Here is a 27,719-nt window from a genome sequence, read left to right as displayed (position 1 = left end):
TTTATATATACCGTATGCTTTTATTCCTGCTTGATTTTGCTTTTTTTCCCCTCCTCGTATTGACAGAGGTCTCAACAGAATCAAACAGCACAAACTGTGACCACAAATTCAGTTGCAAACTTAAGATATTTTTCCTTCTTCTTTTTTTTTTAGGGAAGGGTGGGTGATTGGTATATATAGCTATCTTTTTTATATACATATAAAAAATCAGGTCTATGTTATTTGCTGTTACGATAGTATTTTACCATTTTAGGAACCATTTATTATTATTATTTTTATTTTATTTTAAAAAAAATTCTGTTCAGAAGTTGGGTAGAAGGGAAGGACACAAAATAGAGATTTCCTTTTTTTAAAAAAAACCTCATCTCCTGATTTTTTTTTTTTTCAAACCTGAAATCCTAAAACACTGCTGAAGTTTAATTAAAAAATTATATAATATCAAAAAACACACACGGAAAAAAAAAAACAACCCTGTTGTCATTCGATCCACCACTATTGCCTTTCCTAACGACCTGGGTTATCAGCTATCATACAAACACCGTACCTCTATACAAACGCGCTTTTAAACTAATAAAATAAAGATTACTTACAAGAAAGAGAAGGGGGGAAAGAGAAAAAGTGAGTGACAAAGATAGGAAGGGAAGGCAAACTTTTAGAGTGGGTTCTTCTGCCCAGAGCCTTAAAACAACGAGAAAGAAAAGAACGTGAGACAATAATTCGAGGAACTGAGGGACTCGAGTTACGAGGACAGAGCAAAAAAGAAAAGAAAAGAAAAAAAAAAGGCAGAAATTCGGCATCTGGCTCGTCCTCTCGGTGGACAAAACGCAGCGAAAAATCCTGTTGGTTTGATTTGCAAGTCCCCAGAAAAGGAGATAAGAATTCTGTCCGGGATTTAGAAACACCTCACAGGTTGCCCGCAAAATGCAAAAGTTTTTTTTTTTCCCCCTTCTTCTTTTCCTTGCATAAGGATGTTTCCAACCTCGTCGTGAAACGGTGCATTGCCTGTCTGCAGGCTGTGTTGAAATTAACTGGCTAATTTGTGCAACGAGTGTGTATGTGTGTGTGTGTGTGTCAAGCTGACCCCCGCGGTATTTGTATTTTCTTCCCGTTTCACCAGACGTACCTGTGACACCGAGGCTCTCGGGCTGTGGCCGTGCGCCCCCAACGGAACAGGCCCCCTCCCACCCTCTTGGAAGCAAGATGCGAAACATGCAGAGGAGACAAGAAAGGAAAGGGGGGTGGGGTGGGGGTGGGAAATTTAGCAGGTTTTGTTTTTTTTCCTTTTAAAACAGCCAAGCTCAAGGGAGGGTGTGTGCTTCCCCACAATCCCCCCCAACAATACCACCCTGAGTTCCCACCCAGGAAAAGGGTGATGGAAATCGGTGAACCTGTGTTAAAAACCTTATTGTAAAAATAAAATAAAATGCAGGATTTTGTCGGTTGAATCTTAATACTTCCCGGGAGAGAGAGAGAGAGAGAGAGAGAGAAAGGGGGTGAGAGAGAAAAAAGAAGGAAGGGAGGGAGGAAGGAAAGAGGGAGGGAGGATAGGAAGGAAGGAAGAAGGAAAGGAAAGGAAAGGAAAGGAAAGGAAAGGAAAGGAAAGGAAGGAAGGAAGGAAGGAAAGGAAAGGAAAGAAGGAAGGAAGGATGGAAGGAAGGAAGGAAAGGAAAGGAAAGAAGGAAGGAAGGATGGAAGGAAGGAAGGAAGGGAAGGGAAGGGAAGGGAAGGGAAGGAAGGAAAGGAAAGGAAAGGAAAGGAAAGGAAAGGAAAGGAAAGGAAAGGAAAGGAAAGGAAGGAAAGGAAGGGAAGGGAAGGGAAGGGAAGGGAAGGAAGGAAAGGAAAGGAAAGGAAAGGAAAGGAAAGGAAAGGAAAGGAAAGGAAGGGAAGGGAAGGGAAGGAAGGGAAGGGAAGGGAAGGGAAGGAGGGGACAAGGATGCACCTGGTGGGAAGAAAGCCTGATACCATCTTTTAGAGCAGTAGCAAGGTTTGGGGTAGAAAAGACCCCTCCCCCCATCTCCTCTGTCCACTACCTCCTCCCTCCTACCCCTCCCCACATTCCCCTGTCCTCAAACGCAGGTTCATCCACCCACAGGCGATGATGGGTTTCGCTATGTCATTATTGTCGGGAGGAGAGGATTCGGCGTAAAACAAACAAACAAACAAACAAAAAAAACACCCCAGAAGAATTGGGAGGCTGAGATTCGGCATGTAGTAGGCAGAGGCGAAGGAAAGGGGCTACTGCCCTGGGGTGTCGCCCACCATTTCGATTCCGTGTTGTTGAAGCTGTGCTCTCAAAAGGGCGTTTTCATTCTTCATCTGCTCAATCTGTTGGGGGGGGGGTGAGGGTGGGAGGGAGGGGGAGGAAGAGGAGGAGAAGAGAGGACAGAGTTTATCAAACTGGGGAAAAGTGGAGGAAATGCAACTGGGCACGGCAAAACACACACACACACACACACACACACACACACACACACACACACACACACACACAAAGAGGCACCCTCTTGATTTATGACTGTAGTGGAACCTGGGAATTTCCCTCATACGTCATGACCATTGTAAGTTGGAGGACTCAGCTAACCAAGTCGGAATAACATAGTTGGAAGGGGCGTTAGAGGTCTTCTAATCCAATCCTCTGCTCAAGCAGCAGACCCTGTACCTGTGGTAGCTAACCTTTTTTTGGGCTCCTGTGCCAAAAATTGTGTGCACGCTTGCGCGCGTGTGCCACTGCCCAGAGTGTGATGCGTGACCCCACCTACGCCCCCTATGCATGCATGTGCAATCCCCCACTGCCCCCTTTATCTGCACTGCGCCTCACAGCTGGTTTTCGGCCTGCAAAGCTTGCTGAAGCCTGCAGAAGCCTTCCTCGAGCCTTTGGGAGGCCGAAAAAAGGCCACAAACTGGCCGAAAATCAGCTGTGAGGCACACACATGTGCAGTGAGGTAAGTTTGCCTGCACCTCGCATGCTGGCATAAATGGCTTCGCTGACACCTGTGGCACGCATGCCGGCGCCTATACCACTTCGGACAAATGGCTGCCCACTCTTGTATTAAAAACCTCCAGTGATAGAGCGCCCACAACTTCTGGTGCCAAGCTGTTCCACTGGTTAATTCCTCCTTAGTTTTAGGTTGCTTCTCTCCTTGGTTCATTTCCATCCATTGTTTCTTGTCCCGCCCTCAGGGGCTTTGGAGAATAGCTTGACTCCCTCTTCTTTGGGGCAGTCCCTGAGATATTGGAACGCTGCTATCATGTCTCCCCTAGTCCTTCTTTTCATTAGACTAGACATACCCAGTTCCTGCAACCATTCTTTATATATGTTTTAGCCTTCAGTCCCCTAATCATTTTGTTTATCTTCTCTGCACTCTTTCCAGAATCTCAACATATTTTTTATATCATGGTGATCAAAACTGGATGTCGATTTTTATAACATTTTTTGTGGTAGTTGTAAAGCGGAAACTGTGTCGTAAACAAGCCCATGTGTTCTTAGGGATGTTTTTCACCAGAAACTGGGCAAAAGAAAACACACAAGCATACGTGCTTGCGCACGCGCATATTTTGTGAAAAATACACGCATATTTTGTGAAAGCAAAGGGACTTACCCTGTTTATATTATACCTGAAAACATATAAACTGTCCATCTTCTCTTCTTCTGAGATAACGTTTAACTGCAACAGCTGAAATTGTACTCTGCTGCACTTACAGATTTGCTCCAAGGCTTCTGCACCATTACTACAGGTAGTCCTCGACTTACAACAGTTCACTTAGTGACCGTTTAAAGTTACAATGGCACTGAAAAAAGTGACTATGACCGTTTTTCACCGTTATGATCTTTGGAGCATCCCCATAATCATGTGATCAAAATTCAGATAGCAATAGCAATCGCACTTAGACCTATATATGCCTCTTCACAGTGCTTTACAGCCCCCTCCAAGCCGTTTACAGAGTCGGCCTATTGCCCCCAACAATCTGGGTCCTCATTTGACCCATCTTGGAAGGATGGAAGGCTGAGTCAACCCTGCCTGCAACTGTTAAATTACAGGCAGCTGGCAGGCAGCAGAAGTAGCCTGCAGTACCACATTCCAACCACTGTGCCACCATGGTTACTTGGCCACTGGCTCGTGTTTATGACGGTTACAGTGTCCAGGGGTCACGTGAACCTCTTCTGCGACCTTCCGACAAGCCAAGTCCCAGAGGAAACTAGATTCACTTAACAACCGGGTGACTAACTTATCCACTGCGGCGACTCACTTAACAACGGTGGAAACAAAAGTCCAAAATGAGGCAAAGCTCCCTTAACCAATGTTTCACTTAACCGCAGCAATTTTGGCCTCCGTTGTGGTCGTACGAGGACTACCTGTAATCGGTTTTATTGCTGGCCACAATCCCTGTTCCAAAGCAAGAGAGGGAGAAGGTGGGCTGAACTACCTGTTGCCGTAGCAGGTCATTGTCCATCTGAAGCCTCTCAGCTTCCTTGAACGTCTCCTGCATACGCTGGTTCGTCTGGCGTAGCTCCCGGATGTAGTCACAGGCTTTGGACAGGATGCCCCCTTTGCTCTAAAAAGAGAGAAGAACAAAGACCAGCTCCATCACTGAGCTTCCTGCTCGGCCTCACCTTGGATGGTGTGAAGGGTCTTCAAGACCATCAGGTCCTTCCTCCTTTACACGCTGTTGTGGCCCGCTAGCAGCCAGCGGAGCTGGTGGCAGACTCGGACAATGAGGAGGTTGGGGAGGAACATGGGCCAGTCCTGGAGTCTGGGGAAGGCTCTGACGAGGGCTCTGCATCGGAGGCAGAGATGGGGCCAGGGCCATCCGACAGTTATCAGCTGCCTTCGGAGTCGGAGATCAGTGAGGCAGAAGAACAGCTGGAACCTGTTCCCAGTGTGCGCATGCACAGAGCTGCCAAAAGAAGGGAATAGCTAAGGAACAAAGTCGACTTGGGAGTAAAGCCACAGTTTGATGGTGAATGGCCCCTCTCGTAAGGAAGAAAAGAGGAGTGAGGTTTTGCAGGAGACAGTTAGTTCATTTGGGTGAAGATCTGTTCCTGCATTCTTGCTAATTATTGTCTGCTACAGTGTGGCCCCTGGAAGATATCAGCCTGGCAACTCTCCAAGCCTGATTAAAGGTATGTAATTGTGGAATATCTTGAAAGACTGTTGGCTGGGAATTTTATGGAAAGGAATTGACTGTAAACTAAATAAAAGAGGTTTATCTGGACCAAGAGTCAGCTTCGTGCTGTTGGGGAAGCCTAAGTCAGAACACTCACGTTCAAACCTCCAAGGATTAGCTGGTTCTGTTTTTAGGATGGGACCTCTTTATTTATTTGTGGCCGGCTAAAATATTGATTCATCTCACTTTATAGAACTTGCTGTTATAATCAAAAAGGAAGCGTTAAGTGCTGTTTTCTATTTGTTTTGAGTCAACCTCTCCATGACGTCTTTGTGTCTTTCTTGAAAACAACAAAGACATTGTTCATTAATTACACTTTCCCCCAAGATGGTTGAAGTTGTTTCCACCACGCCCTGACTTCCTAGAGCTTTAGGACTATTTACCTGGTAGCTCCCCATTTGAGTACTAATGAAGTCAAAACGGCTTAACTTCTTGAGTTTAGGCCAAACTGGCCAACTAAAGGCCACAGCTCCAGGATTTCTCAAGTGGAAAAAGAGGTTTCTTGTGGGATTCTCCTCAGCTAAGGAGAAATCATAAGGAAGAAAGGTCTGCCAATCTATGGAACTCTTCAAGGAATCATTGCTCCAATCAAACCAGCGCTATTTGGTGTCAGTGTGGGTAGAGATTAAGGATTTGGGTTTGTGTCATTTAACTGTTAGTGGTACATACCGTGTTTCCCCGAAAATGTTACGTACCCTAAGCTTAAATCACACATGTGATTTAAGTCCTAGCTTGATTTTTACACATGTGCCCAATATATAAGCCCTATCCCCCCAAATAAGCCCTAATTTAAGATCCCACAAACTCCAGGGTGCACGGGTAAAAATTAAACTAGGGTGGGGATGGGGGTGGAGTTGCCCTACTACTTACCTTCAGACAGTTGCAGCCAGGCCTCACACACCCCGACACCTGCCTTGCCGGCCCATTTTTTCTGCAGCCGGCAAGGCTTTCCTGAGGGCCTCTGTAGCCGATAACAAAGCTCCAGATCGATCCAGAACTCTGTTATTGGCTGCAGAGGCCTTTAGGAAAGACTTTCCGGCCTTGCTGGCTGCTGAAGAAGTTCCTGAAGGCCTCTGACAGCAAAAAGAAGGCTGGGGGTGACACACGTAAGGTTAGTCAGTGGATGACATCCCCCCAAAACAAGACCTGGTGCTTTTTTTTGGTGGCCAAAAAAAAATGACAGGGTCTTATTTTGGGGGGAAACATGGTATTAGGGCTTCACGCCAGAATTTCTGCAGCCTGTGCTATACTCAAAGACGTCAATAGTTTGCAATTCAGGATCAGAATTATTTAGTATAGTTCTTTTGATCAAAACTACAGTGGGAAAAAGGGATTTCTAATTTTCTTCCTAATTATCATCCCCAGAGGATTTGACTGTAACTTCTCATCAACTTCAGCAAGAAGTCCAATCCACAGGTATAGCAAAGGTAATAGATGAAGGCGAGCAATCGCCCTATAACTCAATACTCTAGCAGGGAAGGATGTTTTCACAAGGTATAATCTGACTGAACAATACTTGTGGCTCCAATTACTCCACAATTATGCATCTATAGGCAGGCCAACGAGGCTGTAATTATCCAGAACAATTTCAAACAAGATGACCAACAGGGAAAATTCATCTGGGAGAAACAATAATCAGGAAAAGTCTCCAACCTTGCTGGAACCATGGAAGGGCGACCTGGGACATCTCATGAGAGAAGCTTAACATCTCCTCCCCAAAGCTAAACATTGTTCCTTCTGTGCTACCACCACCAGCACCACCCCGGCAATCAAGAAATCACTCTCACCGCCCCTGTCTTGGTGTTGTCTGTATTGCAGTCTGGAATGATTTTTGACAGTTGTACGATCCAATTGTTGATCTTGTCCCGCCTCCTCCGTTCAACTTAGAGAGAGGGAGGGAGGGAGAAGGGGAAAGAGAGAGAGAGAGAGAGAGAGAACAAAAGTAAGTCACTGATCAAACATGGCAACCTCACAATAACATGTGGAGGGATGGAGTGATTGACTTTGGAGGAAGAGAAACAGAGACACTCACACAGAGCTATTACACAGTCCTACAGATCAGAAATTGAAGTTTTGGTCTAATCTGTTGCTCCCAGAATCTGAGTCCTCATTTTACCAACCCTGGAAGGATGGAAGGCTAAGTCAACCTTGAGCCAGACAGGATTGAACTCCTGGCAGTGGGCAGTTATCCTCAGTGGGCTGATACCAGTTCAGACCGGTTCTAGTGAACTGGTAGTTCTGGTGAGCAGTTGGCCCCACCCACTCGCCCCTCTCCTTTCCTGTCCTATATTTCCTTGTTTTATTAGCTCAGCTGATTTGCGGGGCTGAGCAGATTCCTGTGCCTCAGCTGTTTTACTCACCTGCGCTGACATAAAAGTAAGTTTTTAAGCTTAAAATGGGCAGTTTCTGAACACTGTGCACGCGAGCAAACCATGCATTAGGCGAACCGGCGTTTAAACCAGTTGCAGCCCATCACTGGTTAGCCTGTAGTACTGCATTCTGCACCATCATGGTGCTTTCCAAGATTTGGAAAAAAGGGAAAGAAATTGGCCTTTCTCAATCATGTTTCAAAGCAATGCAGTCCTTCCTCATCTGATTAGGGCACAAATTTGGAGATTGGAGAGAACTGTTAGAGCGTTTGCAGTGTGACTACTATTATGAGACAACCCAGGAGCAAAACACAGTAGACTTAGACAATCAACAGTGATTTATATACAATAATTGTATACAGACATATACTTGATAGGCAAAATACCTTACAAGCAATCTTTCTTCTTCTTAACTCTATATAGAGAACTCAGCAATGAATACCAGACAGGAGAGAGGACACACCCTCTAATGGCTGCCTTTAGATAAGCACCTCTTAAAGGGATAGAACCCATCCCCCAGTCTTAAAGGGAAGTACCCATGCTATGCTGATTGATTCTTATTGCATCATCCTATATTGCATCAGCTTCACTGCTGGTCGGCTCTTAAATCCCAAGACCTTAACAAGAACTGAGCCAGCTTGGCTGTTCTGCCTACCTTCATTGTGCTGAGCTCTTCGCCTCTCATCTCGGGGTGTCCGCGTCCCGTCCATTTTCCTAGGATTTGAAGGGAAGGATTGGAATAAATCAGAAGCGCAGCAGCTTTCAGAAACCCCGTTCCCATCTCAGAACCTTTTCTATTATTTTAAAAGATGCAGTTAAAGATACCAAAAGTCAGCCCACTCCTTCAACACAGGCAGGCATGCCTAAGAATTGAGAAATCGGGGAAAGCTAACGCCCTCGTGGACTTTCTGAGTTGGAAGGAAAAGGAACATCAATCCAGTGCTGATTGCGTGTTTGTTTTTCTAAAACCCATCAGAAACACAACAATTAGAGTGGACCCTTTCTCCATAAGGTCGCAATGCTCAACGGTTTTGGAAAATGAATCTCTGAGGAGATCTGGCCTGTTGCTACTTTCTGCAGCGCGAAGACTCTAATCTTGATCCTTTCTTTATACCTTCTTCCAGCCTCACTGGAGATTCCACCACACACTGTCCCTCCACATTGGTCTGATCTATCCTTCCTTAGCTACATTCCTTTATATCCTGGCATATCAACTCGCCTGTTTTCTCTCCTCCCCGACTCCAGAATTGCCTGCTTGTGGCCCCACCTGTTCTGCCCTCTTCCGGCTCGCCTCCCTCCCTTCCTCCCCACAACCACACTGTGGAATATCTAGAATTTCCCTGACTGAAGACCCTGATTACGTACGGGGAATAGGGGTGTGTGCGAGGAGCTATGGTACGTTGTGTTCCGGTCTGCAAGACGTCTTGGGGGGTCATCATCACGTAGAACTGACCTGAAGGAGCAACGTGGAGAAGGTATTAACACCACCAAATAAATGACTAAACACTGAAACAAAAAAGGGGGTGGGAAAGGACAAAAAAATATTTCCAGTGCCAAATGCTTGCACGAAAAGACTTAGCTGTTGCTTTTTGTCCACCTGCTCCCGCCCTCCATTCCCAATTTTCCTCCTTCTCAACAATAAATCCGAGGTTTGGCTGTTGAGAATGGACGGTCCTCACTGGGCTGTCCCTTTATTTCTTTTATTCTGCCCCCTCCCCTCCCCAAATTAAAAATTAAAAACAGTTTCAAGGAATGGATAGGCTTCTACCCTGTGAGTGGCAATAGTAAACACATAGATTTCCACAGGCTATTTTGAGAGAGAGAGAGAGAGAGAGAGAGAGAGATTTATATATCAGCTTTGTTTTCTGAGGTTCTCGCGGGTATTTGTATGTGGATCTTTGGTTATTCAGGTTTTCTCCCGCGTAAGATTGACAGTATCTAGCAGCGTTTGATGAAGTCTCATTCATCATCTTCAGGCTTGTGTCTTGGCTCTGTGCTTCTCAGAGTTCACTCTGAGAAGCACAGAGCCAAGACACAAGCCTGAAGATGATGAATGAGACTTCATCGAAACGTTGCCTAGATACTGTCAATCTTACGCGGGAGAAAACCTGAATAACCAAAGATAAACCTACACCACTTCAGACAAATGGCTGTCCGATCTCTTTTTAAAAACTTCCAGTGATGGAGCATTTACAACTGTTGGAGAGAAGTTGTTCCACTGATTAATTGTTCTAACTGTCAGGAAATTTCTCCTTAGTTCTAAGTTGCTTTTCTCCTTGATTAGTTTCCACCTATGGCTTCTTGTCTTTCTCTCAGGTGCTTTGGAGAATAGCTTGACTCCCTCTTCTTTGGGACAGCCCCTGAGATATTGGAAGACTGCTATCATGTCTCCCCTAATCCTTTTCATTAAACTAGACGTGGCCAGTTCCTGCAACCGTTCTTCATACATTTGAGCCTCTAGTCCCCTAATCTTCTTTGTTGCTCTTCTCTGCACTCTTTCTAGAGTCTCAACATCTTTTTTACATCGTGGTGACCAAAACTGAATGCCATATTCCAAGTGTGGCCTTACCAGGACATTATAAAATGGTATTAACTCTTCACGTGATCTTGATTCTATCCCTCTGTTTATGCAGCCTAGGACTGTGTTGGCTTTTTTGGCAGCTGCAGCACAGGGCTGGCTCACATTTAAGGGATTGTCCACTAGGAAACAGAGCAACTGTTTTGTTCATCGGAGTTCTAACCTGTGGCACTGTGATCTGTCCTGCGATCAACACAGTTTTGACTCTTTTTACCTACAATGTTTTTACGTACAATACAAGGGGACGCTGTGGCTCAGTGGCCAAGACGCTGACCTTGTCAATCGGAAAGGTCAGCAGTTCGAATCCCTAATGCTGCATTAACGGAGTAAGCTCCTTTTACTTGTCCCAGCTTCTACCAACCTAGCAGTTCGAAAGCACGTAAAAAATGCAAGTAGAAAAATAGGGGCCACTTTGGTGGGAAGGTAATCAGCCTTCCGTGCGCCTTTGGCATTTAGTCACGCTGGCCATGTGGCCATGGAGACATCTTCGGACAGTGCTGGCACTTCAGCTTTGTAATGGAGATGAATAACACCCTGTAGAGCCAGAAATGACTAGCATGTATGTGCGAGGGGAACCTTTACCTTTTGTACAATATAACTAGGGACACCTAGCTAGAAGCATTGAACCAGTCTGGGCTAGTCTGGACTTCATGGGTCAATGATTGGGCGTGGTAGGGATGGTAGTTTAAGAGATGTGGATGCCATCAGGGCCACCTCAAACAGCTTTCCGAGGTCCCTGATATCCTACCTCCAGCTTGTGTCAGCGACTGATCAGTTGTCTGTACGGAAACTGCTGTGGCATCGCCCACCGTGGAAGCAGGGAAGTATGCAAAACGGGCTTCACCACTGACGGCATCTGTGGCTGGACTTCCACCGTTGCTGAAAGGGTTCTGAATCACAGCCTGGAAACAGAAGGAGACGCATGTGTGGGTCTGTGACAGCAAACCACCCAAAGCAAGATAAATCATGGTTAAAGAGCAAGGGAAGACTTGAATCTGCTACTGCACTGGAAGACTGGCCTGGAAAATAAAACCCTGGCTTTTATTCGTAACTGGCTACGGGTGATGCGAGGGGCGGGCAGGCCGACAGCTGGGCTAAACAGAAACTCAGAAACTGGGCTAAACTTAGGCGAACTCAATTAAACCAAGACTTCGTGGAGACTACGAAATCAATGCATGGTCCAGGAATGGATTTACAGAAACAGAGGAATATGAGGAGTGAAGATCTGATTAACTGAAGGAATGCACTGCCCTCTTGTGTTTAAGAATGGGTAACAGATTAAAGAGAGTCAGTTTGGTGGCGGTGATTAAGGTACCAGGCTAGAAAATGGGAGACGGTGAGTTCTAGAATAGAATTAAATAGAATTCTTTATTGGCCAAGTATGTTTGGACACACAAGGAATTTGTCTTGGTGAAAATGCTCTCAATGTTCATAAAAGAAAAGAGTCAAGAGTCAAGAATCATCAGGTACAACACTTAATAATAGTCACAGGGTACAATAAGCAATCAAATCATACTAGGAAACAGTCAATATAAATCGTAAGGATACAAGCCACAAACTTACAGCAGTCACAAGTGGGAAGGGATGGGTGATAAGGAGTGATGAGAAGATTAATAGTAATAGCAGTGCAGACTTTGTCAATAGTTGGACAGTGTTGAGGGAATTATTTGTTTAGCAAAGTGATGGCGTTTGGGGAAAAACTGTCCTTGTGTCTAGTAGTTGTTCTGGTATGCAGTGCTCTATAGTGTTGTTTTGAGGGTAGGAGTTGAAACAGTTTATGTCCAGGATGTGAGGGGGTCTGTAAATATTGTCACAGCCCTCTTTTGGACTCATTCAGTATACAAGTCCTCGACTGAAGGCAGGTTGGTAGTCTAGGCCCATCTTAGGCACAAAGCCGTGTGGCTGATTTTGTGCCAGTCACCTTCTCTAGACCGGAGGAAGCAGGCAACGGCAAACCACTTCTGAAAAATATTGCCAAGCAATGTGCACGCCTATCATCTGCCCGCAAAGGGGAACCGCTGGAACCACATAACAGACAAAAGCCATTGAAAACAAAGAAAGCAAAGCGCTCTGGGACTTTAGAATTCAACAGAATTCAGCACCTGCCACCTCAATACCCCAGTTAATTACTCGATCAGAAGAGAAAGAACTGGAGGGAAAAAAATATCACAAAATGCAAAGGCCTGCAAATAGAAGTAGAACAACTCTGGCAAAAGAATGCAAAGAGTACCAAAAGCGATAGGGGCCTTGAGTGTGTAATACCAAAACACCCAGAACATCATTTGAATACCAATGGCATTGGAAAAAAAAAATCACTATTGGTCACTTGCAAAAGGCAGCTTTGTTCAGAAGAGCTTCCATCCTCTGACGCATCAAACAAACATCTGTTTTTTCTTGACTGTAAAATTTCCTAAAAAAAAAATCCCTGGATTATGTTCTTTTTATCTTCATTCTGGTGATTCTTGTCTATCAGTTGGTATATCGTTTTCTTCTCTTTCTCTTTTTTTCAACTTGTACGTTAACCATCTACCTGGCTTATTTGCGTGTTCAAAAAAGTTTTGTTTCGCCATTTTAAATGTTTGTGCCATTTCATCTTGCACGATGAGATTCAGTTTATGTTTTATTAGATCAATTTTCTCTTTAATCTTTTTTTTTTCATTCTGCAATTCTACCTCCGACTTTTTAAGCTCTTTTTTTGCTGCTGTTTAATTTTCTTACTTTTCCTTGCTATATATGTGATCACTAACCCTCGAATGTGTGCTTTTGCCAGACATTTTGCAGTGATGTTTCTTCTTTTCTATTTTCCTTAAAGAAAAATTTCCATTTCTTTTTCCATCATTTGTCTTTTAAAATAGTTTGATTCACTGTCTATCTCGGTTTCTTCTTTTGTTCCTTCCATGTAATTTTTATGGGGTTTGTGGTCTGCCCATATGTTCATTTCTATGTCTACCTCTTGGACATCTCTTGAAAGGAGGTGGATAAAAACAGCAACTCCAGTCTAAACATCTGGTTGATTGTGCGACCAATCATAACAAATAATATTAATACTGGGGTTAGCCAAAACCATTTCTCACCTGAGCAACAGCTTGCTGGCCACTGGTGAAAGCTGCGGTCGAGACCACGCTAACGGCCCCCGTTGCATCCGTTTGTCCATCCAGCTGACTGTCCGTCACCTGAACTACTCTGTATGTCACCTGGGGAGAAACAGCACAGCCATATCATTCTTCTGGCTGAAGTGGGATTTATTAAGGATGGGGAGAAACGAGGTGATGTTCAGCCCCCTTGAAGTACTCAAAACAATCAAACCCCGCTATGACATGATTTCCGCAACAAAAAACATTTCTTTTTTATTTATTTTTTTGGAGTGCAATGAAATGAATCAGAAATGGCAGTGGATTTCCCCTAATTTAGGCGTTTGCCTGCTATATTCCATCATCTTCAGAGATGGTATTCAGCAGGTTCTGACAGGTTCTGCAGAACCAGCAGCAGAAATTTTGAGTAGATTGAAGAACCAGCAAATATCACCTCTGACTGGCCCCGCCCCATCTATTCTCCGCCTCCTGAGTCCCAGCTGATTGGCTGGGTCTTCTCTGGTTGCCCTGCACAGGAGAACGGAGCTGGAAAGCAGGTTAGTGGGGTGGGGAGGGAATGGGATTTTGCAGTATCCTTCCCCTGTCATGCCCACCAAGCCACGCCCACAGAATCGGTAGTAAAAAAAATTGAATTCCTCCGCTGTAATTGCAAGAGAGGCCAGTCTTTAATTGGTGGACCTCCATCCAAAGTTCAAAATCCAACCTTCCCAATATGGACATTACCTGTCCTCCATTGTTCTCTGTTCGAAACTGATACTGGATATTATGGTCTGCAAAGGCTGCTTGCTGGACGCTGGCAATGGCCACTGCTGTCTGTTCATCTGCGTTTGTGCCGTCCCCTGACGGAGAAAGGAAAGAGATTTCAATTGACGGTTTTATGATCAACAGCCCAAAAAGCTTAACACTATTTAGTGAATTCTAGAGACCTGATTAGACAGGGAACCAGATTTGAAAGGTGTAGATTTGTGTCAGGGACTTGCAGAAGAGTGATTGGGGGTAGCGGAAGCTGTTCTTGAGAGTGGAACTCTATCAGCCTGTTGAAAATACTGTGGTTCGCTGAAAATAAGACCCTGTCTTATATTTTTTTGGCTACCAAAAAAAGCACCAGGTCTTAATTTGGGGGGATATCATCCACTAACCTCACTTGTGTGCGTTGCCCCCAGGCCTCCTTTTTGCTGTCAGCGGCCTTCGGGAATTTCTTCTTCTGCGGCTGGCAAGGCTTTTCTGAAGGCCTCTGCAGCTGATAACAGAGCTCTGGATCAATCCTTCAGGAAAGCCTTGCCGGCTCTGCCGGCTGCAGAAGAAATGGGTCGGCGAGGCAGGTGTCGGGGTGTGCGAGGCCTGGATACCACTGTCCAAAGGTAATTAGTAGGGCAGCTCCACCCCCTCCCATTCCCACCCTAGCTTAATTTTTACCCGTCCACTCTGGGGTGGACAGGATCTTAATTAGGGCTTATTTTGGAGATAGGGCTTATATTGGACGCACGTGTAAAAACCAAGCTAGGACTTACTTTCAGGGTAGGTCATATTTTCAGGGAAATTGGGGGGGGGGTATCAGCCGTAGCAAGATTGAATATCCTCAAAATTTACACTAGACTGATCCGGATTGCTATTTAATGTACTTTGTTCTCTTCTGTCGAGGATGTATAGCTGGGACAGCCAATGGGGCATTTGAAAACAGAAGAAGGTGTACAAGTAGTCCTTGATTTATAATCATTCATTTAGTGGATGTTTGAAGTTACAACCACACACTGAAAAAAAAGTGACTTAGGACCATTTTTTACGTTTACAGCCTTCTCAAGGTCCCCATGGTCACGTGATCAAAATTCAGACACTTGGCAACTCATATTTATGACGCTGGGGCTCCCATAGTCACCTTTTGCAAACCTTCTTGCAAGTGAAGTCAATGGGAAAGGCAGATTCACTTAACAACGGGGTTACTAACTAAAGCACCGCAGTGATTCACTTAACCACTGCAGCAAGGGAGGTCATAAAACAGAGCAAAATTTCACTTAACCGTCTCGCTTAGCAACATAAATGTATGATTCAATCGTGGTCTTAAGTCAAGGATTAACTTGTCGTTGCTGACTTTGGAACTCCAGAGAGCTGAGCGTGTGACAAAACACTGTGCAAACATGGACTGCATAGCTACTTTTCAAACTGATCTTAGTAGTGTGGTTGTGAGACCCGGGGAAACAGAAAGAGAATTCCTAGTGTTCTGACTTAGGCTTCACAACACCACGAAACAGACTCCTTGTCCCAACAAAACTCCTTTTTATTTGGCTAATATGAATTCCTATCATTCACATTCAGCAAAGTCCCAGCAAACAGTCTTTCAAGGGTGAATTGCAACCACAGACCTTATCAGGCTTGGAAGAGTTGCCAGGCCGATAGCTTCCAAGCGCAAAGCTGTACAAGGATATACTTGGAAAAGAGTCTCTGGGAGTCACAAACTCAAGATTAAACAAATCTTCACAATCATTAAATGAATTGTCTCCTGCAAACCCCACTCCCCTTTCGCTCCTTTTTATTCCCTATGGGAAGGGCCATTCGCCATCCACCTGTGCCTTTAATCCAGAGTCAACCCTTTTTCCTTAACTGTTCCCTTCTCCTGGCAGCTCTGTGCATGCGTACTGGGAACAGGCTCCAGCTGTTCTTCTGCCTCACCGATCTCCAATTCCAAAGGTAGTTGATAACTGTCAGAAGGCCCTGGCCCCATCTCTGCCTCCAATGCAGAGCCTTCCCCAGACTCCAGGACTGGCCCATGTTCCTCCCCAACCTCCTCACTGTCTGAGTCTGTCGCCAGCTCCACTGGTTGCTGGTGGGCCACAACACCTAGCACAAGTTGTGTTGGTTGCCATGGGAGAGCAGTCAACACAACTTGTACGCCTAACAGGGAACCGACTCCGGAGCTGTGCAAAGGCTGGTGGGCTACAACTCCCACTGGCCACACCGGTTGGGGCTGATAGGAGCTGTCGTCTGGTTACATCTGCAGGACTCTGGATTTCTTTGAGACAAGGGATACTCTTTCTTGGATAGTTCTCCTCTCTCTCCAATTAGCATTCAACAGAGAATGTTGCATCCTTGGTGGTACAGTGGTTAGAGTGCAGTACTGCAGGCCACTTCTGCTGACTACCAGCTGCCTGCAATTTGGCAGTTCAAATCCCATCAGGCTCAAGGTTGACTCAGCCTTCCTTCCATCCTTCCGAGATGGGTAAAACGAGGACCCAGATTGTTGGGGACAAGATGCTGACTCTTAAACTGCTTAGAGAGGGCTGGCTGTAAAGCACTATAAAGTGGTATATAAGTCTAAGTGCTGTTGCTATTGTATCCTGCATGTGACAGGCCAGCCAAAAACCTATGCATGTTGGCTAGATGTTGGCTGCAAAATCATCTGCAGACTAGATCCAGAAAGGAGGTGAGACAACTTTGCTCCCTTTCTTTAAAACAGTTTATTAATATATTTTTCTTTAACATACATAAGTGCTTTATGAACAGTGTATTGTCTGGGACTATTTGCTTACATAATCATGTATAATATAATAATATATTCAACATAAGACATACATAATAGTAGTTTTCCAATTTCTAATTTCTTCTGTTGTCCCACCATTGATAAAATAAGTCCCATGTTTGAAAACATTCTGTATCTTCTTTATCTTTTATCTTAAACGTCAACCTATCCATTTCTGCACAATCTAGTTTTTTTAAAAATTACATCTTCTTCTATGGGAGGGTTCCTCATTTTTCCAGTGTTATGCATATACAATTCTTGCTGCTGTCAAGACATGTAATATTAAATATATATGCTCCCATTTTTATACCCCTGGCTGCAGAAATGCCATCCATGCAACATGTTTTTGAGGATTTCTGGACCAGCCCAGAAATTTTCCTTACCTTCTCGTAGCTCAACTCCATCTTCACTTTCTTGATCTTTCTCGTGGCTGAAATGCAAAAGGAAGAAAAAAAAGAATTCAGCTGTATTTCCTTCCTGCTAGATATGGGGAAGGGGGGAGGGGAACTCAACAATTAAGCATAGAGGTTGTTTTTTTTTTAACCCTCAGTAGGACCAAAATGAGCCAGATGAAGTGTTTAGGACCATATAGAATCTCTCCCTCCCACACACACACCGCAAATGGCTGCCTCCTTTTTAAGGAGTTTTGCAATCATTTGCAAAAGTAAAAAGCAACTCAGAAGCTGCAAAATAGCTTTTTGTTTGCTGTCCTGTTTTAGAGGAATGAAAGCATAGAGCACTTTAAATTTTAGCCTCCAGCTCTGGGTGTTCATTCACTCAGAAAGATTTCAGAGGCCAAAGACTTGGCACATAAAGTAGACCTGGAATGGGCCAGGATCACAATTTATGATAAATAAGTTTCTGGTCTCATGTTCCCCAAATGAAACGGCGGAAATCCAATGGCCGACGACTAGTTGAGAAGTTCAAAACAGGAGGAGCTCAAAAGATGCTCTGTTGGGAGTTGGGGTTTCAGCGCTTGGGACCCACAAAACCAGAATGCACCCACCCACCCCAACATGCTCCACTGCAGACAGTAAAACGTTGCGTCAAACAACTGAAATGATAGTTACAGAATTGTCACATAAAAGTGCTTTTTTCAAAAGGCAAACTGGACTTTATTTCCTGAAGACATTTCACTACTCATCTAAGAAGCTTCTTCAGTTCTTACTGAAGGGTTGGGGGAGGAATGGAAGGATTTATATATTCCTTGCAGTCGCCTGGTCCTTAGCGCTCTCTGAGGGCCATTGAGACCACTTGGTATTGTGGTTCACTGGCAGCAGGCATGGACGGCTGAGGTCTCGGAGAGCGAGGACTCAGATGAGGGGCCTGCGTGTGATGCAGGGATGGGGCCAGGACCATCAGGGAGTAGAGTGCTGCCTTCGGAGATTGTGGAGGCTGGCAGCAGTGATGAAGAGGCCCCTGAGGAGCCTGGGCCCAGTGCGCGCAGGGCTGCTCGTAGGAAAGAGCAGCTGCAGCAGCATGGGCAACTTGGGAGAAAGGCTGCAAGGTAATGGCCCCTTCCTTAAGAGATAAAAGCCAGCTGAGAAACCAGAGTTCTTTGCAGGAAGCAAAGAAGTTTTTGCACTCAAGCCTTGTGGACGTTCGGACTCTCTTAGTTGGTGTTTGGAGACTCTTTGTGTTTGAAATATTTCTTGGCAACTTAATCTAGTGTTCTTGGCAGCCTTGCACAGCCTTGGCAGGGCTTGTTCTTATCAGAGACAAATAGTTTGAAACAGCCTTTTAACTGAGAAGGAATGGAATTTGTAAAGAATCATTAAAAGGTTTTGATGTTGTTTGGTGTTTACTTCCTTGGAACAAGGTTTGGGTCAGAACACTTTGGTGGGGGCGTTATCTGCACCCTCAGGGTCACCTGAATCAGAGTTCAAATGAGTGTCGCGTCTTCTTGGAACTGCTGAAAGGACTGTGTTGTAAAACAGGAGACCCCCACCATCTCATCAATGGTCCCCACCATCCAGTCAGAGCTGAAGAAGCTTCTTAGCTAAGAAGCAAAATGTCTTCAAAGAAAAAACCAAACCAGAAAGTCCAACTGCCTTTTGAAAAAGCACTTTTGGGTCAACCGTGACCTGGATGACAAAGAATCTCCATAGATATTTACTTACAGAATTCAATTCATTCAGTGCAGAATTCAAAGGACCCAAGCTAGGCATCGTAATTGTCCTTGGTGCTCTCTGAGCTCGGCTGTTGTCTTGCAGATACGATGGGACTGATGATGTTAACTAGCTGGGTAATGAAATGTCTGCACCCCAACAACCAAACTCAACAGACCCCCAAGGACTTCACGGTTCAACTTTATTATTATTTATTTTGTCAAACGATTATAAGATAACAGGTAGAAATATATACATAGTTATGAATACATGAAAATGGGTACATATAAGAAAAATAAAAGAGACAATAGGACAGGGACGGTAGGCACGTTGGTGCGCTTATGCACGCCCCCTACAGACCTCTTAGGAAAGGGGTGAGGTCAATAGTAGACAGTCTAAGGTTAAAGTTTTGGGGGTTTAGGGAAGAAACCACAGAGTCAGGTAGAGTATTCCAGACATTGACCACTCTGCTGCTGAAGTCGTATTTCCTGCAATCAAGTTTGGTGCGGTTGACCTTGAGTTTGTATCTATTGTGTGCTCTTGTATTGTTATGGCTGAAGCTGAAGTATTCATTGACTGGTAGGACATTGCAATGCATGATTTTATATACTATACTTAGATCGGACGAAAGGAGGCGTAGTTCTAGATTTTCTAGATCTACAATTTCGAGTCTGGTGGCATAAGGTATTCTGCAACGAGTAGAGGAGTGGAGAACTCTTCTTGTGAAATATTTCTGGACTTTCTCAACTGTGTTAATATCAGATACGTAATGTGGGTTCCAGACTGATGAGCTGTATTTCAGTATTAGTCTAGCAAATGTTTTGTATGCTCTAGTTAGTAGTGTAATATTACCAGAGAAAAAGCTATGTAAGATTAGGTTAACAACTCTTAACCCCTTTTTGGCTATGTAGTTACAGTGTACTTTCAATTAGAGAGATTCTTCTCTATTAGACTGTAAATTCTTTCTTGCCTGGTACATCTCCTGCGGACTGAAGAGGTTCGTTTGATGCGATAAACTACGTTTGCTGATTGTGTGCACACCCAAACAAAGCCTCACCTCTGCGGTGGGTCACAGCTGTAGATTCCAACTTCCTACCGAAATCCACGGAACTCAATATTTCAATACTGAAAACAGGAAACGCATGGATGAATATCAAACACCCCCCACCCCAAGTTCAACTTTCGCTTTCCACAGACTGGAAGGAGAAAACAGCCTTACAGTCCTGGAAAGCAGCTATCTTAATCCTTCACTCTTGGCAGTTGTTGCTAACCGGGCTGAAAGCACAAGGCAGAGCACCAAAGGTGTCCAAAGGATGGCAGTTACTGTACATATTTGTGGATAAGCCCATCCGGATAAGCCAACCCTTGATTTTTTTTTTAACCAACTTACCATGAAAAATATGCCGCTCGTGGATAAGCCAAACCTCATTTTTCATGCTTATTTTAGTTCAAAACTGGAGGGTCAGCTTATCTAAGGCAGAGGTCGCCAATCTATTGGACCTCGGGGACCACCAAACTCATAATTTTAAATCCCATGGACCAGAGACCCTGGGAAAATCCCCCAAAAATTCTGCAGGAAAATTCTCCACCCTGTTTTCCTACCGATCGATCATTCTTTATTTGGGATCACAGGATACCGTCTCCAATTCTGATCTCAGGGGGAGAAAGAGAGAGAGACTTTTGGCTTCATGCAAGGAAAGCAGCAGAAGTCTTTCTTTCTCTCCCTTAAATTCCGCCAGAAATGAGTCTCTGTGAGGTTTGTCGTGCCGGCGCAGCCTCTTGGAGCAGGAGGCCTTGCAGGGTCCCAAAGATTCATTTCTGGTAGAGTTTGGGGGAGAGAAAGAAAGACTTTTGTTGATTTCCTTGTGTGCAGCCAAAAGCAGAAGAGCAGAAGAAGAAAGAAGCGGAAAGAAGCAGCCCAGTGGCCAGGCAAGGCGCATGGGGCAAGTCCCCACCTCTGCCCTTTCCCCCCGTCCCCTCACTACTTCGTGTTGTTCTCAATGCAAGCGATGCAAGCCTCGTGTTCCCACAGGCCATGTGGGCAGCACAGTCTTGTGCTCCTGCGCAGCCTGGATTAATTGCTTTGGGGGTGTTTTGGGAGTGACATTTCTCTGTGGACCATCAAAATCTTTGCGCGGACCACCAGTGGTCCCCGGTCCACTAGTTGGCGACCACTGATCTGAGGGACATACAAGTACTTTTATGAAGTGTTATTATATACACTTGCAGATAAGCCCATTCGTGGAGGAGCCAAACCAAATTTGGGGGGTGTATTTTGGCATCTAAAATTCTCAGCTTATTTCCAAATATATATGGTATGCAAGAACCAATTAAGTGGGCTTAGAAGAATCCTGGGGTCAAATTCTCTAAGAGGGCAATCTGTTAGGGATGGATAGATTATGGGTTTATTTTATTTTTTTACTTCTACTTCCCTTCCTGCTAAATGCTCATCCTTCCTTCTTGTATAATTTGAGCCAAAGCCCAGAGATCACCTGCTCCCAAAAAAGAGAATTGTTTATTTATTTATCTATTTAATAAATTTATGCAGTCGCCTATCTCACAATGGCAACTTTGGGTGATCTACATAGGATTTTTTTTTTAAAAAAAAACAGATTTAGGCTATTTGAGGGACGGTGCATCTCAAATGGTTTCTGCTCATCCTACCAGAATTAGATTAGAGGCAATGCCCATCTTGCTAGAACCAACAGTAAGGGTGCCTTCTCTGTTGCAGAGCATGTCCTATGAAACATAATTGCTCCAGAGATCTGAACGGCCCCAGCTACGTAAGTCTTGCATAAGGGTTTTTAAAGAGCTGGCTTTTCCCTAGACTTTTTTGAGTTTATAGAGGCAGAACAAGCTCTAATGGCTAATTGGCTTCTTGTGCTTTTCTCTGTAAATGGAATTATTTTTGCAACCTCAGACCTTCATTATTTAGTTTAGTTTAGTTTACTGTCATTGCACCGCGTACAAAGCAATCAAACACCATCTTCAGTGCACATCGTGACCATGAAAATAAACCCAAACACACATCCTTTACACTCCACACATTGAGTTGAAAACCACTCGACTCTGCACTATATAGTAGAATTCAACAGAGCTACTGCCCTGGGATAGAAGCTGTTTTTCAGCCTATTTGTCCTTGCTTTATTTGGATTGTTTGGTTGCTCTCGTTGGTCGTAGTTATTTCTATGAGATGGGACAGATATGGGAACCACTGGAGTGAAACCCCATTTAGAAACACAAAGAAAAAATAGAAGCATCCATAAAGAAATACAGGGAATCGTTGCTTTAACAACCAGTCAAAATTATGACGGGGCTGAAGGAGTGGTCGTTAGAATAGGTTCTTGAAGTTCTGCCCCCACAACCCCCAAGGGAGGTTGTCCCATGCTTGTTTTCCTAACAGTTTTGACTGCATTTGGAAATCCCGGTGATTATTTATTTGGAAATCTGTGTATCACTTTTTGCAGAACAATAGAAGCTACCCAAGGAATTTCCCTGCTTCAAGAATGGTTTAGAAACGCTGCTTTCATGGGACAAAAACAGTGACGCAAGTCTAAACATCTCTCATGTGTAAACACTTCATTCTTTTTTAGCAGTGGTGTGTGTTTGTGTGTGGGGGTGTGTGTATGTGTATGTGTACGTGTGTGTGGGATCTTTTCTAATTTTGGTTGCCCCTCCTAAGCATGCTTTCATGGCTTTAAGACCCCAAATTCACTGCAGAGAGAAAGGAGGCTCTGCAGTGATTAACAGATTAACACAGTTGGAAGGGACTTTGTAGGTCATCTAGTCTACCCCCTCCCCCGAGTGAGAGAGGGGTACCCCCAAAACGTCAGATTTGGTGAGGTTCGTTCACCGTCATTCTTTCTCACCTAAATCTAAATTACTGAGATCTTCCTATTTCAATTCCAAATGGCCTTTTTAAAAACCCAGAGACGGTTCAGCGCCCCATCCCAGCATTAGAGTACCTGCTGAGTAGCGAATACTAATAATAGATAGCCTTTCCTGCTTCGTCCCTGTTCTACTTTTTGTCAAATCAGGTCGGTTTGGGTTATTTTGGGGGGTGGGGTGGGGTGGGGAAACGTCCCCCTCCCCAATACAGTACATCAATAGGGACAGAGAAATGAGCAGTGGCAGGAATCGCCTCGGGTTAAGTCCAACCAGGAACAAGAGAAATATGATAAATAATTAAAGGACAAGCGTAGGGGCAGAATGAATGAGAGTTGAATGGAGGGGAGAAGGAAAGGGGATTGAAAAGAACCATCAAATTGGATGGGATTTGATTTGGGCAGTTAAAACTAACTCAAGCTGTCTTGCCCGGTTTGACACAGACCAAATCCAGAGCAACCCCAAAAGGCCTTGGTTGAAGATTATTATTATTTTTTTCCTTCTCAATCTGTACAGTTGCAACTTTACTGGGCCAATTAACATAACTGCAAAATTCCAGAAGGGTTCCCCGAAAAAGGCAGGCCGCGCAGAACGTAACACTCTTTGAGCTTTTTGGGTTTGCCTCCCAAGTTACTAGCCAGAAAAAAAAAATTTTTTTTTACTGGTCTCTTTTGAGGGGTGGGCTATGAAAAGAAGATCAAACCACCCACTGACTCGCCTTCCTACTATTTCTAACCGCCACTAGTGATGAAGCGAGTCTATAAAATATCAAGGCTGAATTATTTAGCATTTCAGCATACTCATTCCCCGCCGAGGAATTTTGAACAGCCTGCCCGATTCTGGCATAATCACTTTATTCTGCTTTGGCACAGCGTAGTGGCCGAAAAAGGGCAGCGGACTGTAGTAGTTAAAGTACTGGACTAGGTGAAGAAGAGATCCGGGGTTCAGCCACGGTCTCAACCCAGCTAACCACATAAGAGTTGCTATTGTTTTAGTTAGTTTACTTCATTATCATTGCACCTTGTAAAAGGAAAGTAAATGCCATCTTAAGTGTACATTGTAACTGTAAAAATAAAACACAAACACACATCCTTCACATTCTACACCAAGGGTCTTCAAATTTGGCAAGTATTAAGACTTGTGGACTTCAACTCCCAGAATTCCTGAGCTAACATGACTGGAGGAGGAATTCTGGGAGTTGAAGTCCACAAGTCTTAAAGCTGTCAAGCTTGAAGAACTCTGTTCTACACAATTGAATTGAAAACCCTTGATGTCGCATTAATATTGTACTATACAGTAGAATTCAACAGTTACTGCCCTAGGATAGAAGCTGTTTTTCAGCCTATTTGTCCTTTTTATTATCCTGTACCGTCTGCCAGATGGTAACAGTTTAAAAAAAAGTGGAGGGGTTCCCAGGATGAGATGGATCTTTGAGAATGTTTTGAACTTTCTTAAGGCAGCGGGAGCTATAAAGCTCTTCCAAAGAGGGGAGAGGGCAACCTATGATCCTCTGGGCAGTGACCTTAACCCTCTGGAGTTCTTTCCTATCTGCCTCTGTGCAACTGGCAAACCATACAGAGGTGCAGTAAGTTAAGATACTCTCTATGGTGCAGCGGTAGAAGGTCACCAGCAGTGTTTCATTCAGTTGTTGTTTCCTGAGAAGTCTCAGGTAGTATAACCTCTTCTGGGCCCATTTAGTTTACTTTACGGCACCTCGTAGAACAAAATCAAACACCATCTTCGTGCACATCATGACCATGAAAATAAACACAAACACACATCCTTTACACCCCATACATTGAACCGAAAACCCCCAACACCGCACCAACACTGCACTATACAGTAGAATTCAAAAGAGCTACTACCCTGGGATAGAAGCTGTTTTTCAGTCTATTGTGCTTATTCTGTGCCGTCTGCCAGATGGTAATAGTTCAAAAAAGGGGTTCCCCGGAAGAGATGGATCTTTTGACCACTGCTGTAATGTGAGCACCCCAGGTCAGGTTCTCTTTTATGGTAACACCCAGAAACTTGATGGTGGTGGTGGGGACAGGGAGGAGGAGAAACAGATAAAAGCTCTACACAGCTGCTTTGAGCTCCCGAGTGAAAAAGCAGAATATAAATCTAAGAAGTATGACTGTCTGCTGGAAAGGTGCGTCACCTGGCCTGCTCCTTGCTTTGTCAGCACTGCTGGGAATTATTCTCTGTCCTAGATCTGGTGGAACGATCTGAACCAAAACTGGATTAAGTGTATTTATTGTGCAAGCCAGCCAGGTTACATTTACACGGCTACGATGACACCCAGAGAAAAGTACCACTTCAAACTCTGCACTAGGCCCACATCACACCCCCTCCTTATTCACACCATCAGTTTCACTCTGCTTTCCCCCACCCCCCCACCCAGACTGCCTTCCTTTCTGCAACCACTTGCCGGGTATGTCAGCTTCCTGACAAACAGCCCTGGCCGAAAGGGAGGAGTAGAACATGGAGGGTTGTTGCTTTTTCAATTGGCCTAACAACCCCACCAGGCAGGCCAGACGGAGAAACCACTGATAGACCCAAAGTGCTTTTTTTTCCAAGGAGGCTACTGGACTTTTCTGGTTTTTGCTTTGAAGATGCTTCGCTTCTCATCCAAGCCCCAAAGGTGCTTTTTCAGGAGGCAACCGGACTTTTTCTTCTTAAGACATTTTGCTTCTCCTCCAAGAAGCTTCTTCAGCTCTGACAGGATAGTGGGGAATGGAAGGATTTATACTCCTTGCAGACAGCTGGTCATTTGCATCATTTAAGGGGGTCGTTGAGGCTACCTGGAGGTTTATCTGTGTCCACTGGGTCACCTGAGTAATGCTCCTGGTTCAAGAACCCTCTAAAACAGGGGTGTCAAACTCACAACCCAGATGCATCACGTGTGGCCTACCCCACCCCCTTTACAGGAGGAAAAAGGCCCTGATACATCACCTGAGGCCGTGAGTTTGACACCCCCCTGCTCTAAAAGGATGCAAATGACCAGCTGTTTGCAAGGAATATAAATCCTTCCATTCCCCATTATCCCATCAGAGTTGAAGAAGCTTCTTGGGTGAGAAGCAAAACCCCTTCAAAAAGAAAATGAAAAAAAAAAAAACCCCAAGAAAGTCCAGTTGCCTCCTGAAAAAAAAAAAAAAAAAGCACCTTTGGGACAACCATGACCTGTGGATGACTGAGCACCTCCACAGATAGCACAAGGTCAGCCAAAAAAAGACCACGAATCCCTGCTCCAAGTCTACAACACGGGGTGTTTTAAAGGCCTCTTGGAGATCAGGCTGTTGCCTCCCTTTCACCCAGAGGACTTCCTTTTTTCCCTGTTTTGACAGCAGGGATCTGGATGTGGGGCTGTCCTTTCCTCCCCCCCCCTCCCCAATCCCTCCCTCCTTGACGGCAGCCAACCAATCTCTGCCGGGCTGCCCTTTTCCAGTGTGACAGCAAACAAACCGGACACCCCAAACGACGGCTGCTTTTCTTTTCTTTCTCCCCTCCCCCTCCTTCCTTCCTTTCCGGATCGCCCCAGACATTTCCCATCTCGGACCTACGGGAGGGTGGGGGGAGGAAGGGAAACCTCACCCGCGTCCTCCCCCAGCCCTTTGGCCAATGCAGACCCCCACTCCCCACCCCGCGCAGCCCTCCCAGTCAGCCACTGGGGGAGGATGGGACTTGTAGTCCGTCCAAGCCCCCTCCCCTTTTCCTCCCGCTTGGAAAGCAAGAAGGGGTATAGGGAAGAATCCCACCCGGGCGAGCATTACACTTGAGAAACCCACCCACCCACCCCACCAAGCCTTAGAAATCGCGGAAGGGATCCCGTTTTGTCCCCTCCTATCTGCATTCTCACGACCCCCGGAGACACCCCCGCCCCCACCCCTCCTTCGGAAGGGCCCCTCTTCTCCCCCTCCTCCCTCCGGGGCAGAAAGAGAGGACCGTCCGCCGTGTCCTCCATTTTGTTCTTCCTCCCCACTCCCCGGTCGCCGCCGCCGCCGCCGCCTGCACCGCAGGAGCAGGGTGGATCGTCGCTGGCTCTCCCCCTCCCTCCCCTCTGTAGTCTCTCTCTCTCTCCCCTCCCCCATCTCTCCGTAGGGTTGAGAGGCCGGAAAGGAAAGGAACCCAGGCCCGGGGCAGCTTTTGGACGGGCTTCTTCTGCCCTCCCCCCCCCCCCTTACCTGGAAGCAGCGGAGGCGGTGGCTGTATCCAGACCGGGTTCCAGCATGTCCATGGGAGGGGGGAGAGAGGGGAGGGGAGGGGAGGGGAGGGAGGGAAGGGGGCGCCCCGCTGGCCCCCAAAGGGGACGCAGGGGGGGGGGGAGGGAGGCAGCAGGAGAAGGAGGGGACGAGTTTTTAAATCTCACGCCGGATGGAGGTAGAGGGGACGCGGAGGAGACACGGGAGCCGAGGCGCTGATCACGGGGACAAACACTCGGGTCATGTGAGAAGGAAAGAGCGAGCGAGCGAGCGAGCTAGCAGCGAGAGCGGGTCTCTCCCTCCCTCCTTGCCTTTTCCCCAGCTGGGAGCCCGGGACACGTGAGGGGGGGGGCGGTGGTGGAAAGCGTGGGAACCGGAGGAGGAGGAGGAGGAAGAAGAAGAAGAAGGAGCCGGGCTTCTGCCGAGGGAAGGTCCGCGCGGCCTGCTTTGGAACGTCGGCGGGCGGCGGATGGAACGTTGCAGCCCTTACGGAGCGGGAGGGGAGGGGATAGAACGTTGCGACGATCCGGGGCGGGGGAAAGGGGAGGGAATGGAACGTTGCGGCCCCGCGGATGGAACGCGGCGGGGTTCGATCGAACGTTGCGGCAACAGCGGCGGCGGGGGGGGGGGAGTTGGGAAGCCTGGGTCGGGTTCGGTTTGGTTTTACATCGCGGGAAAGAAAGGAAAAGAGAGCGGAGGAAACGGGCTGGGCTGCCAAAAGGGAGGCGAGGCGAGCGAGAGCCGAGGGAGGGAGGGAGGGAGGAGGGGGGGGAGGGGAGGGAAGGAGTAGCCGAGCGCGATCGGCTTG

The 27,719-nt window shown here is 45.8% G+C and overlaps 1 protein-coding gene across 1 annotated transcript; it reads right to left on the bottom strand.

Annotated features, from left to right (window-relative positions):
* Positions 1 to 27,719, bottom strand: USF2 (upstream transcription factor 2, c-fos interacting). Its single transcript, XM_026718789.2, has 10 exons — positions 26,894 to 27,719; positions 17,103 to 17,149; positions 13,929 to 14,044; positions 13,188 to 13,307; positions 10,862 to 11,015; positions 8,901 to 8,988; positions 8,191 to 8,249; positions 6,954 to 7,048; positions 4,426 to 4,554; positions 1 to 2,325 (listed from the first exon to the last, which is right to left on the bottom strand). The coding sequence occupies exons 1-10, from the start codon at positions 26,944 to 26,946 to the stop codon at positions 2,236 to 2,238; spliced, it is 951 nt and encodes a 316-aa protein (XP_026574574.1). The 5' UTR covers positions 26,947 to 27,719; the 3' UTR covers positions 1 to 2,235.

The sequence above is a fragment of the Pseudonaja textilis genome, chromosome 10 (genome assembly GCF_049901715.1).
Source record: "Pseudonaja textilis isolate UNSWEBS1 chromosome 10, rPseTex1.2, whole genome shotgun sequence".
NCBI lineage: Eukaryota > Metazoa > Chordata > Lepidosauria > Squamata > Elapidae > Pseudonaja > Pseudonaja textilis.
The sequence above is the reverse complement of the archived record's forward strand: the minus strand, read 5'-3'. Positions and strand labels throughout refer to the sequence as shown.

Coding starts and splice junctions, on each gene's coding strand:
- USF2 (XM_026718789.2), bottom strand. CDS start 26,946: ATGGACATGCTGGAACCCGGTCTGGATACAGCCACCGCCTCCGCTGCT. Junction 17,150..26,893: donor ACCGCCTCCGCTGCTTCCAG/GTAAGGGGGGGG, acceptor TTTGCATTTCAG/CCACGAGAAAGATCAAGAAA. Junction 4,555..6,953: donor ACAACACCAAGACAGGGGCG/GTGAGAGTGATT, acceptor CTCTCTTTTTAG/AGCAAAGGGGGCATCCTGTC.